Consider the following 13,813-nt stretch of genomic DNA (forward strand, 5'->3'; position numbering starts at 1 on the left):
CAAAGAGACAACAGATGTAGAAGAAATCGATTGAATTATACTCCAGATAACCAGATTCCAGATGTTCGACCCAAGCAGTGAGCGTTGGAGAAAGAACGAGAGATAAAGGTTTATATTACAAACTTGCGGAGACCTTTATCTCTTGCTAAACAACACTTCACTTACTCAGTCATACAAAATGAATCCCGCTGCGAGCCGATAATGTTTAGTTTATTGACCAGCTTCTCACTAGTATCCGCCACCAGACATACGTCCACCGAGAGCATGACGTAGCTCATCAATGTCTGTTCGAAGACTAATTCGTCGATGAACCACAGTGGGGTCCGACGGTTTTTCATCGGCGGTTTAGGATGCAGTTAGAATTGTTTCTCCACATTGTTCACACGTTGGAGGCGTGCTAATCGTACTTTCAGATGCGGCTAGATAAGGCCGGCAGACTCAGGCTATCCCCGCTTATGAAGTGTACGGTTGTGCTTCGTCTGTTAGCCGACGGCACCATGCCGGACATGTTCAATGAGTATCTTCACGTCCAGGATACAACTGGGCAAGAGTGTTAGGTGAATTTTTGTGAGGGTGTGGTGGAGGCCTTTAGCACAATCTATTTGCGCAAGCCGAATGCCACTGTTTGCCAGTTCCTGCTGGACATGCACGAGAGGGTGCAAATTTTTCCTGGAATTTTGGAGAGCATAGATTGTATGCACTATGACTGGAAGAATTGTCCGACATCGTGGAGAGGCCAAATGATCCTTGAAGTCATCGTTGACTACCGTATTTGGATCTGGCATGCTCACTTCAGCGTGGTCAAGCCAAACAACGAAACCAACATGCTGAACACGTCGACTCTCTTCACTGAGCAATGCAAGGGCAACCGTCCGGTTATCGAGTTCACTGCCAACGAACGCCGACATCATATGGGGTACTACTTAGCCAATGGCATATACCCAAGATGGCCAGTTATACTGAAGAAGATCTCATGCCCAACGGATCCGAAGAGAGTTTTATTTGCACAGCAGCAAGAGGCTGCACGGAAGGACGTGGAGCGGGATTCGGTGTGCTTCAAGTGCGTTGGGCAATAGTGAAAGGCTCGGCTTGTTCCTGGTACACGAATCATATTGCTAAACATGATTATCAATGATGAAGGTTCAAGAGTTGTTGATTGGTCTAATGACGACGCCGAACCGAGCGCCGGTCGTGCAACCCGGCTAGTCAGTCGAGGTTTACCGTACGGAGTAAATGAGAAACTACGGGAAGAGGAGAACATGTGCAACCAACAAGCCCATCATGCACTCATGTCCGACATGGTTGAAGAAGTTTGAGCACGTAGAAGTCATTGAAATTGTACCTCTTTTAATTATTTCCATTGCAACTTTTTTAAAAAAATTAAGTGATGTACGTGTTGCATATAATTTAATATCTAATGTTGTTATTTATTACTCCCTCTGTTCCATGTTAATAGAGTCATTTTTCTATTTTGCAAAATTTCAAGATAACTGAGTCAATATTTATGGCAAAAAGTAAGTCTCTCTAATTAGTATAGATTCTCTCATCATATTTCTTACTTGATTCTCTTTTATTTTGTTCACCATCCATTTAACATATTATTATTAAACTCCGTGCCGAAAAGAGATGTTTCAATTAACCAAGAACGGAGGGAGTGTGTGAAAATTAAAAAAAAAAAGACAATAAAATTAAAAGTAAAAGGAAAAACGGGTTTTATTAAAGATAGTCGGGCTACGAGTCCGCACCACTGTAGGATGCTAGTCTGGACAAGAAATGCTGATTTAGCGGACTGTAGTCCGTACCATCGAATGGATTGGTCATTAATGCATTTAACTACTAATGCCATTTTCTGTCTTTGGGCGTTTGTTACTCGAAATTCCAAGACTATTCTTTTACTCGAAACTGTACGGTAAGTATATTTTTTTGTTGAATCCCTTTTTGATCGAGACAACTCTGAGAGCTACCATGCCAGAGTTACTAGAATTGAAGCTGTGTGGAGATAATGAGTGATTGTGTTCTGACTAGAATCTCAACATCTAGAATATTAGTAGTAAAATACAGAGCAACTGTTCCTACAACATAAGCACAAGCATTTACACTTTACAGAGAAGATTAAGGTCAGTAGTGTTCTCTATAGAGCAATTATATAGTTTCTTCATCTTCCACGTTGGGATATTGTGTGATGCCATTACCATTTTGCAGTTTAGCCTGCGAATAACAACAGAGCCATTAACATTGAGATGGATATGGGTTGTAATAGTTTAGATGGTGGTAACTGACAAGCCATTTACCTTAGCCTGACGGTATTTGCTAAGAAGACGACGGTATTGCTGACGCGCCTCTGGACATTCCACCATGGACAGCACTCTTGACACGGCTTCGTCGATGGCTTCATCCACTTTCTGCTTCCGGAACACCTTCAGGATGTCTTGGTCCTCGCTCTCGTCGATGGACTCTAGCTCCCCCCTGAATCCCCGCAGACCCACTCCTCTCCTCCGCCACCTTAGGATAACCTTCTCCAGCACACCTACTGCCCAGCAAACCATGAAGTTCCTTCTAACTTGGTAGCCCCTTACATGAGCCTGCACTCACAACACATCCAACAACATCACTGATACAAAACTCATCCCTTTTCCCATTCCAAACTTATGTCTTGCACTCCCTATGTTCCGAGTCACTTGAGGCATTTTTCGGGCATGGGAATTGAAGAATGAGTGTTTATTGTTTTAAGTGAAGAGATAATAAAGTAAAAGATATTAAATGTGTTGTTTCTTGTCATAAAGGGAAATGTCTCAAGTGAGAAGCCTAAAATGGAATACGAGTCAAGTAATGTGAGACTAATGGAGTACCTGGATCTTGACAACTTTCTGGCGCAGTGAGAGGAAATCTTTCCTCCCTTTCCACCCTCTATATTTCTTCTGTATGGATACTGCGGCCAAGTTGTTGTCGCGTGTGCTGCGAAATGCTAGTTTTGATGCAGCTGAAAGCCCCTGAATGTCGGCAAACTCATCTCTACCAACGGGTATGGCTGATTTCAACTGCTGCCTCTTCCGGAATGAATGGGCACGGAATGCTGATTGAATGTGTGCAGCAGCCTGAGCAGCATTGCGAACTGCAGCTAGAGTCTGCCGGAGGGAGTCCTCATCTTCGTAGTCTGAGGATGGTATACTATTTATGGCTCTTTCTGCTTCCAAGGCAACGGAGCCTTTAGAAAGCTCGCTTTCGACCAGTGTGAGGGATGCCAGGTGAGTGGTTAATGCAACTTCCGAGAGATAACCTGCGAGTCCCCTGTGACAGTAGGAAGCAGCAATTGATGCAGGCGTTTTGCCAGTAAGGTCCTGCGCATTAGGATCGGTAACTGCACCGGCCGATGCACCAAATGCAATCAATGCAGCCACCATCTTTTCTCTGTCACAAAGCAATTGGAAACTGGGTTAGACCATTCAATGCCGCAGGATGTAACTATACAACTTTACAGTCTTAGGCAAAGGTTGGAGAAAAAATAAATATACCTCCCATATCGTGCAGCCCAATGGAGTGCAGTCCATCCATTATTGTCGCGGAAGTTAATGCTTACTCCAGATTTCAATATTGGTTGCAAGGCCCATTCAAATCCTAATATGGCAACCATGTGTATGATACCTTGTTCTTTCTTGGATAAAGACGAGCAGCCTTTCTCATTACTATTTTGTAATTTAGATGAAAGCCATATATCCAATTTGTCCTTCAGAAGTTCTTGGAGAAGCCAATCAAGAATGCTTGATGATGTAGACGTACCAACTAAAAGTGTATCAATGACTTGGCTCCATGAGTCCTCATCGGTTCTTGATTCAGAGGCTTGCTGAGAATCCGAGAGCAGCATCTGAACAAATCTGACAAGTGACACAAGTTCATCTGGATTCTTATAAGCCTCTGTTCCAGTTATATCACTGTGCATGGACACTTCAGACTTGGCTCGGTATTCAAAGTCCCTGACTTCGCTGCAAGCTTCTCGATTTCCAGAAGTGATGCAAATACTAACTTCCCCCTGCAAGTGTGCTGGAGCATAGCAGGAGAGGACACCTTCCTGAATGATCTGGACAGGAACTTCGACGTCACCGATCATACAAGCCCATTCACACTCCGAAGGATCACAGAAGAAAGACCCAATAATGATGATCTACAAGTATAATTTGAACCTTGGATCAGCAACTTGGCAGTCTCATATGAATACTGATAAAGCTCCAAATGAACTCTAGCGATAAAATTACATGCATATGCGTGTGTGGGCAGTGTGTGCGTTTGTGGCTAGAATGAGAGTACATAGTTAATTTTTCCATTGCATAGGACAGGAAAGGACTAGTAACTATATTGTATCTAACAAATTTCTATAATAAGCACAAAAATACACACTTAAACGAACATGAGATTGCTTTGAAAGACCAAAACAAAAGTTGCCTATTATACATTTTCGGTCATTATAATTCTTGGCGGCTCCACATACTGAGTAATACGCAAGTAACTGCAACACACACAGTGAACAAATTACAAGATTAACTGCTGAATCTGATCTTTATGAGACATACCTTTGTTCCCTCAGAGGTATAACACCACTCTGGAGATATCTCACGGATTGTGAACCTCTGTTTTTGGGCAATGGTCAAATTTATATTGTTGTCAAGAGATATTTCCAACCCATCTTGGTAAAATACCGGCAAACTGCAGGCTGGAAGGTAAGCATTTGGTATAGGAGTATATGTATGATACTTCTGTGAATCTACTTCTTCAAGGATTAAAGAAGCTGGCAGGGTAACTGGGGTGTGAGAGTCGCAAAATAATATATGGAAAGTAATCAACCAAAGAATTTCACGTAAGAAATCTTACAAGTTTCATGCCCTCCAAATTGTGGTGGTGATTCTGCACTTGGAAAATTGTTGGAGCCAGACAGCATCTCTTTCCAAATGTCAAAATCAGTTTCTGGTGGTTTCTGGTACTGTTGAACTCTACTATCTAAAAAGTCATGTCCTATTAGCAACCTTTCTGTTTTTCAACAAATCATATTCACAACGGGAATAATTCAACTTAAATTTGAGGAAACAGGCAAACAATAAAAACCTGATTCTAGTGGATGAATGTTGCCTGTGCTCTTTGGCGTCAGACTAGATAATTCATATTCCCGCAGAACATCTAGATCATTTGAATCCTCGGTCTCAAAGTAGTATTTATTAAATACTGTCTCTTCATCATCATTTAAACTTAGTTGTTGCTTCGTTCTTTCTAATGTGTTATCAGTATCCGGCCCTAAAGAACCACTTACTTCATTTGCTCTCTCTTCTGACCGGTTCATTGTATGATTGTTGACAATTTGACTAGAGCTTATCTCCACTGAGTTGGGACTAGAATCATTATGATACAATTCATAAGATTCACCAATGACAAAGGACGGGTCTGGCAACTCAGATGCAAAAGATGCAGGATTAAGACTGAAGGTGGAAGGAGATGGTGTTGGAAGCTGAGATGCTGATCCAGAATTCTCCCTTCCCTGCATTCCACATCTGAATTGGGTAAATCATGCTAGGGTTTAAGCAGGCAAACAAACCTATTAAAATATGCTTGTCTAAAAGCGTACACCAAGTATTTACATCATGAATAAGAAACTATTGAGCCATCAGGGAAGTCAAAACAGGTTCAACATATGCAAAGACCATTTAAATTTAATGTCCTTCAAATGATTTAAAATAATAGCAGCAGCATCACAAAATACTACGTAGTCAAAAAAGAAAAAGATAAAAGAAATAACTGTGGTTAATATGCCTATGGTTGAACTCAAGATAACTTACCACACGAATATCTCTGTAATGGACAAGAACAATGTGCCCATATGCCCTGTCACAGAAATAAACTTACTAATTAATATGAAGTTGCAATAGTTTACATTGTACTCTGTTACGAGAAGTTGAGAGTTGAAGAATAAATAGAATAGCTCAGCTTTGTACAGATCATTCTGAATATTATGAGAAGTTGAGTGTTGAGAGGTGATTCGCAGATCTGTAGATATTGATAAAATGTACATCGTAGTTCATCTTGTATATGTTACCTTTTCTATCAATATACTCCCTCCGTCCCAGTTTAGGAGTGCAATTTAGTTATGGCACGTGTTTTAAGAAATTGTTGGAGTGTGTAATAATTGAAGTGAGGTAGTGGTTGTTGGAGTGTGTAATAATTGAAGTGAGGTCGTGGAAAGTGGGACCCTTTTGACTTTTTGTATGTAAAAGGTGTTTCTTTTGTTTTATTTTTATGAAAATAAAGGTATTTGAGTGTAAATTTCATCAACAATAAGGTTAGATTTTATGTCCAGATATGGTAAATTCTAAATGGGACTCTTAAACTGAGACGGACGGAAATGGCAAAACAGGACTCTTAAACTAGGACGGAGGGAGTATTTCCTATTCCATCGTTTATATTGAAGTGAAGTGATCATTTTAAATTCATTGAGTTGCATCAATAACTCACACAAACATGCACACATGTGGTCTCACACAGCCACCCAGCGATAACTATAGGTTAAAATAAATCAGGAATGGTGCTTATCTATCTCTAAGTTATTATTTTCTATTCTTAAGAACTAAAGATCTGAGTATACAATCAAGATGAAACATTCAATATTAAAACTGTATCATTAACCTCAATCACTGCCCTTGGCAAGAGCTAAACCGGGAAAAAAATGATGTTGTATAAATGTCAAAACTTACTGATCTAACATCCAGTAGCTTCGTCTTTGAAAGTTAGGGTTCTCCTCTCCATGAGCATAATAACAGTTTAGGGCTTCGGCATTTCCAACCTGGAAATATCAAATTTTCGATGAAATATTCAGAGTAACCAACCACACCTAGTGTTGAAAAGTAAAATGCGAAAAATAAAAGACACTAGAGAACTTTGGAGACTACATTGTGATTGATTTGAATTGTTGTTGGATACATTGTACATCTCTATTTATAGGACTAGAGAAGTAAATGTGCCTAAGTACTAATGAACTTGGGACTCTAACATATTAATGATATATTCCCTAGAGTCTCTAAAGGTACTCTTTCCCACAATATTGATACTCTCAAATTATCTATTTCCAACACACCCCCTCAAGTTAAGTATCGAGTTTTTTTCGAGACTTAACTTGCGCGATCTTCACTTTGATAAATAGTTTATACTCGTATTCAGGAGTCCTTCACTTTTCATTGACAGTTTATGCTCGTATCATAGAGCTTCTATCAAAGAGTTTTTTTTCCATTGAAAGTTTAGGCTCTTATCAAGGAGCTCTTCATCATTGAAAGTTTAGACTATTTCAAGGAGTTTCTTCAATTTTCTGTTGACAGTTTTAACTCGTGTCATAGAACTCTTCAATTTTTTGATTGGCAGTTTTAACTCGTGTCAAGGAGCTAATCTAGACATTTTTTACTCATGTCCGGGAGCCATCTTAGATAGTTTTAGCTCATATCCAGGAGCCACTTAGATAGTTTTAGCTCGTATCTAGGAGCTTTCTTATTTTTTCTGACTGACAGTTTTTACTCGTGTCGAGGAGTTTACTCGTCTTTGGACTAAATTAATTTGCAGCCCAAAGCTTAATTTTGGAGGACCATTCCATTCCAACTCAAATTCATATGAGCCCAAACTTTTCTTGCAAACCCAATTTGAAAAGACCATCAGCGCGTCCTTTTTCTTTTTCCCTATTCTCACCTCCAACGTCAACCTGCCACTACCACCGCCCATTTTGCGTCTCCCTTCTCCATCTTTTCTCCGATTGACGATGATCATGCCTTTTGATTTCCGGGCGTGGAATCATCAGCGCCATCTCCCTTGTCCTAACATTAGTGGTCTCCAAAGCTCTGCTCTTCACCAATCGTGCCGCCACCACGGCAGATTTCCCCGTCGATTCGCTGCCGAGCCTCTCGTGTTACGCGCATCCTTCGCTGCCCTCACCACTATGCTGGCATAATTGAGGATGAATCTTCCGGCAGGGTACTTCCTCTCGGCCTCAGGCAGATAATTCTCCGACTGCTTCGGTTCCTTTTCTGAATCTTCTCCTCTTGTCGATAACCTGTTCAGCAGCGCCAATACACTTCTAGTTAGCACCTCCATTTGGAAACACTTTTCCGACACCCAAGTTTACAGCCTAATTGAGAAATAGAAATAAGCAGTGGTTCCTTATTCTTCACTGTCCGTCCGCCGTCAATTGGGTCACCGAAGCTTCGCCGGTGTCCTCTGTTAATCGCTCACTCTCCAGCCGGCGACTGCTCTTCCTCCGCAGCTCTCCCACAAAATCCATTTGCCCTCAATCAACAATTAGAGGGATCAGCGCCTCCATCGTTCTCCTCCATTTCATTCTCCCAATTTTCCCCAAAATCTGAAAATCACGTCACCTCATCTCTCCTCTATCCCCAAAATTGGAATTTGTCGCCCTTTCAACTTTCTCTCTCTCCGACTATGCTCCACGTCGAACCCACTTCGTCTTACTTTCCCGGCAGGATCGGCGCTGCGGCCGCCGCCTCCTTCTGGTTTCTCCGGCTGTGGTAGTCCTCTCCCCCTCGGCCGGACAAACCGAGGACTACTCCTCTGTTTTCTTCTCTTGACGGCTCTGTCACTCGATCTAGCTGTTGCCTCGCCATGGTCAAGCTTCGCCATTGATGCCCGTTTGAAATTCAACTGCGAGAGCTCACTGTCATCGTCTTGGTTCAGCCAAGCGCCACCGTCGTTTACAGCGCCACCACCGCCAGACCCAGACGCGGTTGCTGCCGCTCCGCTGCCGTCGTGACGCCGTTTCTATCGGGTCTTGCTATGGTATTTTATCCGTAGCTTTTTCCAATCTTTTTACCTTCATTTGTTCTTCTCCGGGTGAACAACAATGATGCCTTCTCAGACCTCTTTCTAGTAACATTGCTCCTCCTTTCCCGGCAGTGTTCTGCCACTCCTCTCATCTCCTCCGGCCATTTACTGTGCTGGAGAGGAAACGTCCAAGAGAGTGTACTTTCTCCCCCTCTCGGTTGGACGATTCCTATCTTGTTTGAGGGAGATTTGGCTGGCTTTGGAGTTGAGTAGAGAGTGGCTGAAAAATTAGTTTTTCGGTGGACAGAAGGCTTGAATTTGGTGATTTTATTTTATTTTTTGATATTTTGGGGTTTAGGATGAACACATATTCAACTAAACATTTTTTTCTTAGAGACAAGTCGATCCATGCAAGGATCGAACCTGCTCTGATTGAAAAGTAAAATGCGAAAAATAAAAGACACTAGAGAACTTTGGAGACTACATTGTGATTGATTTGAATTGTCGTTGGATACATTGTACATCTCTATTTATAGGACTAGAGAAGTAAATGTGCCTAGGTACTAATGAACTTGGGACTCTTAACATATTAATGATATATTCCCTAGAGTCTCTAAAGGTACTCTTTCCCACAATATTGATACTCTCAAATTATCTATTTCCAACACCTAGCAAGCTCAATAGTATGTAATTAGATCCCCTAGCATCAGACACAGTACTATACTAGCAGATGGCATGTTAACTTATAGCTTGACAGGGTGCTATCATCAAGCAGGCACCTCTGTACCATTATCACAGTTTGATTGTTTTATAACTTATGTTCTAACTACACGTTAGAAACTAAAAAATTGGTGCATGTTATTTCTGGATCAGACTGGCTAACATTTCATGATTTTCACCATATTTCTAATCACTTGGTGTTAACTAAAACATGCACTGAACTGAACACAGACCAGTATGAAAAAGCTGAAGATGGCCTTATTTTCATTACTCAAATATCCTAACAATGTCCTAATAAACATTAGGTTAATAATACAGGTTTTATCCCAACCTTTTGCACGCTAATAGAAAATGCCTTTTTATAAATCTATCAGGGAGCTAATTTCTGGCTCAAGAATCGACTCAAAGAGGGCACCTTTCAACTGACCATGTTGGACAACGTTCAAAGGTAAAAGCAAAATGAGAGCTTAATCAGAAACCTTGAGACGTTCATGTGCTTCAGCAATGGTTCTCTGATCCTTCCTTTTACGCCAACTATGACCATCTTTCCTGAAAAACTTCAGCACTCGTTTGTTGAACAGATACAAAGATCCACCTATTAAGATATATCAGTTGAGTCAAAAATGTATTTCTAACTAGACTGATAAAAAGCAGTAGATGTCAATATTACTAGTAGGTTTCTGAGGAACTTGGTGGGCGAGCTGGTGCTCCTCATAATTCTTCAATATGAAATAAACTTCAGCAGGCTTTAACCACCGACTTTGAGCTTCTCGGCCGAGATGTTTAATATCATATCCTGAAATAATAATTTTTGCATTTGTGTCAAGTCCAAAGCAGTTGCATCTGAGCATACAATCACACTCTTGGCCTAGAACTAGATCCAATTAATTAACAACTGGAAAAAAAATTCAGCCTTCATTTTCAGGGGAAACAGCAACTTCTGTTCCAGCAAAAAAAAAACAGTCCTAATGTGTAAGTTTAATGAACCAAAACCTATTTGAATAAAGACTATTTGAATATTCAGCAGTAGCAAAATATTAGTAATACAAATAAATGTTTCTTTATTTGCTGAGCGGTTATACATTTATCAAGCCTCGTTTTGTTTAAACAGTGGAATCATCAAAAAAAGGAAAATCGTCAAAACTCGGTAAACTGTACACATGCCTTCGATTGACGATAGCTACACCATAGAAGCTTAGTTAGCCTCGGCAAAAAAAAGGATTTTCAGGTTGTCAACTCGAGCGAGAAATTAAAAAAAAAAAATTTAATCTCGAGAATGAAAAGGAGATGAGGAATTAAACCAATTCACCTGATTGCATCGCAGTGAGAAGAACGCACGAATTGAAGCACCGATTTCGCAGAGCGCCGATCAACACAGATACCAGTGACGAGAGTAAAAAAATGAAGTGCTCAGTTTCATTGAAATTTCCATATACACCCAAAACTGAAGTGGTTACAGAAGTCTACAGGCTACGACTCAATCATTCACAAATTTGTCCGCCACGAGAATATACTCTCTTTCTTTTTTTTAATCTACTGCATAAAAATATGCATTTTTTAACTTTTGAATTTTTTTTCTCTTGTATTCATTCTTCAAACAATACTTTAATTATTTTTTCTCCCGACCTCTCTCCTACTTTATCAATTTTACATTAAAACTCCTATCCAAATCAAAATTTATATTCTTTGAGCACGGAGAGAGTATTAACTTCACGACTTTTAAAGTAATTGGATAATGACTAATAGAATAACAATAATTGCGACGATTGGACCTAATCAGCTCTGGTTTGAATCAATTTTTTTTGTTTGCTTTCCTAAAATAGATTGCCATTTCATTTTCTAGTTTTGTGCGCGGAATTTCATGATATGCACATTACATCATTCAAATAAATTGTATTCCGTCGATTCCAATAAATATGAAATTTTATTTTTCGCATTGATATTTTATAAGATTATGTTATAAGTTAATAAAGAGAAAAGTAAAAGAAGTAAAAGAGTGTGCTGTTATTTTTTTTTTTAATAGGATAATTTAATTAGGAAAATTTTTTGTTAATGAGATAGGGAAAGTAACTACTACTCCCTCCGTCCGGTATTAGGAGTCCCGGTTGACCATTTTCATCCGTCCGGCATTAGGCATTCCGGTTAGACATTTCCATAAAAAGTGAAATAAAAATATTATAAAATAAAATACTAAAAAGCACAAGTAAAAACACATCCAAAGAATAAAGCAAATAATAATGCAAATGAGTCTCACATTCCATTATCGCACACTCCAATTATTACATACTCAAACATTTCTTAAAACCCGCACCCAACTCAACCGGGACTCCTAATGCCGGACGGAGGGAGTACTATTTTCATTTTCTACATTGAGAATTTTGTAGCTGCCTTGGTGCATGCGTGCCAAATAGTATCGCAAATTGCTTGGAACCATATGCTGAGTTGTTTGTCTATGTAACGCAGATTGTTTGGCTATGTATCGCAGATTGCTTGCTTAAATTGTTATTTTAATTATGGTGTCACCATGGTGCTCTTATTTTGTATCGAAGATTGGAACCATATGTCGAGTTGTTTGCCTATGTATCGCAGATTGCTTGCTTATGTATCGTGAATTGCTTATCTAAGTTGTCAAGTTGTCATTTTAACTATGTTGTCACCATAACACACCCCTATATAACTAATTATAAAATATTTGATCACGAATGAGAATGCGCAAAATATATAATGACTAATTATGATATATTTTCTCTAAATTTATGACTGATGAGAATGCGCAAAATATATAAGTATAGTATATGTAAGTTGGATTAGTGCAGCAATTCAAATCCATTATTTTATTCATACACCAACGCTTCATTCCATTAAATGAGTTTGAATTAGTGGGATGTTAGCGTTTGAAATTATAATCTCAGTATGGGTTAGTGTAAGTGAAAAAACTATGGATATAAAGTTTCATGTATTTGAAATTATTATTGAGCGGTAACAATTGGGCATGGACGCCCATTGGTGGCGATGTATTATGCCACAATGAAATTGACGGTCAACATAGTGAGTGAGCCATATATAGTGACCACGATGGTGCTATTGTGGTGGTGTTTGTAACATCGTTTGTTACCTAATAATCGAACAAGTGATGCACTAGAAGCTTGTTTTCAAAAATAGGCAAGAAAATGTGATTATATTTTTTTTCAAAAAATTTACTCAACTGGAAACAACATTAAATGATAACGTTCAACTATAAAAGTCGTTAATCAAAAACATTCGAATAACCTATTAAGAATGACTGACACCTACAATATGACTTATTAAGAAATCAAGATAATTGAACAACTTAATTCAATAAAATATCAAATAGTATGTTTTACACAAATTGTATACAAAAAAAACACTAAGGTTTCATGTGTTTGAAATTATTATTGAGTAGTAACAATTGGGCATGGACGCCCATTGGTGGCAATGTATACATGCCCACAGCGATAATGACGGTCAACATAGTGAGTGAGCCATATATAGTGACCTGATGGTGCTATTGTGGTGGTGTTTGTAACACCGTTACTCGGTTACCCAAGAATCGAATAAGTGATGCACTAGAAGCTCGTTTTCAAAAACATGCTAGAAAATGCGATTATATATTTTTTTCAAAAAATTTACTCAATTGAAAACAACATTAAATGATAACGTTCAAGTATAAAAGTCTTTAATCGAAAACATTCGAATAACTTGTTAAGACAGACTGGCACCTACTATATGACCTATAAAGAAATCAAGAATCTAGATAACAGAACAACCTAATTTAGTCAAATATCAAATACTATGTTTTACACAAATTGTATGCAAAAAACACTAAGGCTTCGTTCGATAGCATGGAATTGGGGTTGTGGAATTAGAATTAGAGCCTTCAATTCCAAATCCGATGTCTGGTACCATAAAATATTTGAATTTATAATTGAATTACAATTCCAATTCCTCTCAATTCCACAATTTGAATTTTATTTCAAAAGTAAAAAATTAGAATTGCAAATAGTTATAATATTAGATATTTTCACACACTATAAACACAAACACAATACACATTACACACACCTTTACACACACACAGACACACACATAGGTACACACGCACAATCACACACACACAGGTACACACACATTCACACACACAGCCACATAGTTACACCCATACACACACAGCCACACTCATGGTTACACACACGATCACCACACACACCCTTACGCACAGTTACACACACAATTACACACAGTTACACACACACGCAAACCTTAACACATTTACATA

General features: G+C 39.1%; 2 protein-coding genes across 3 annotated transcripts; one reads left to right on the forward strand and one right to left on the reverse strand.

Moving 5' to 3' along the window:
* The first annotated feature begins 644 nt into the window (after positions 1–644).
* On the forward strand, positions 645–1,076 carry LOC121754442. The gene has a single exon (XM_042149804.1). The coding sequence runs from the start codon at positions 645–647 to the stop codon at positions 1,074–1,076; it is 432 nt and encodes a 143-aa protein (XP_042005738.1).
* Positions 1,077–1,994: 918 nt separating this feature from the next.
* Positions 1,995–11,007, reverse strand: LOC121755864 (calmodulin-binding transcription activator 4-like). 2 transcript variants are annotated; one of them, XM_042151282.1, is made up of 12 exons: positions 10,826–11,007; positions 10,187–10,312; positions 9,996–10,111; positions 6,732–6,820; positions 5,820–5,865; positions 5,095–5,521; positions 4,864–5,019; positions 4,566–4,780; positions 3,513–4,159; positions 2,850–3,408; positions 2,292–2,582; positions 1,995–2,208 (listed from the first exon to the last, which is right to left on the reverse strand). In XM_042151282.1, exons 1-12 carry the CDS (start codon positions 10,833–10,835, stop codon positions 2,143–2,145), a joined length of 2,748 nt encoding a protein of 915 aa, XP_042007216.1. In that variant the 5' UTR covers positions 10,836–11,007; the 3' UTR covers positions 1,995–2,142. The 2 variants fall into 2 exon arrangements, with proteins under 2 accessions (XP_042007216.1, XP_042007217.1); XM_042151283.1 differs by having other exon boundaries at positions 4,864–4,989; positions 10,826–11,005.
* Between the last annotated feature and the right edge of the window lie 2,806 nt (positions 11,008–13,813).

The sequence above is a fragment of the Salvia splendens genome, chromosome 11 (assembly GCF_004379255.2).
Source record: "Salvia splendens isolate huo1 chromosome 11, SspV2, whole genome shotgun sequence".
NCBI lineage: Eukaryota > Viridiplantae > Streptophyta > Magnoliopsida > Lamiales > Lamiaceae > Salvia > Salvia splendens.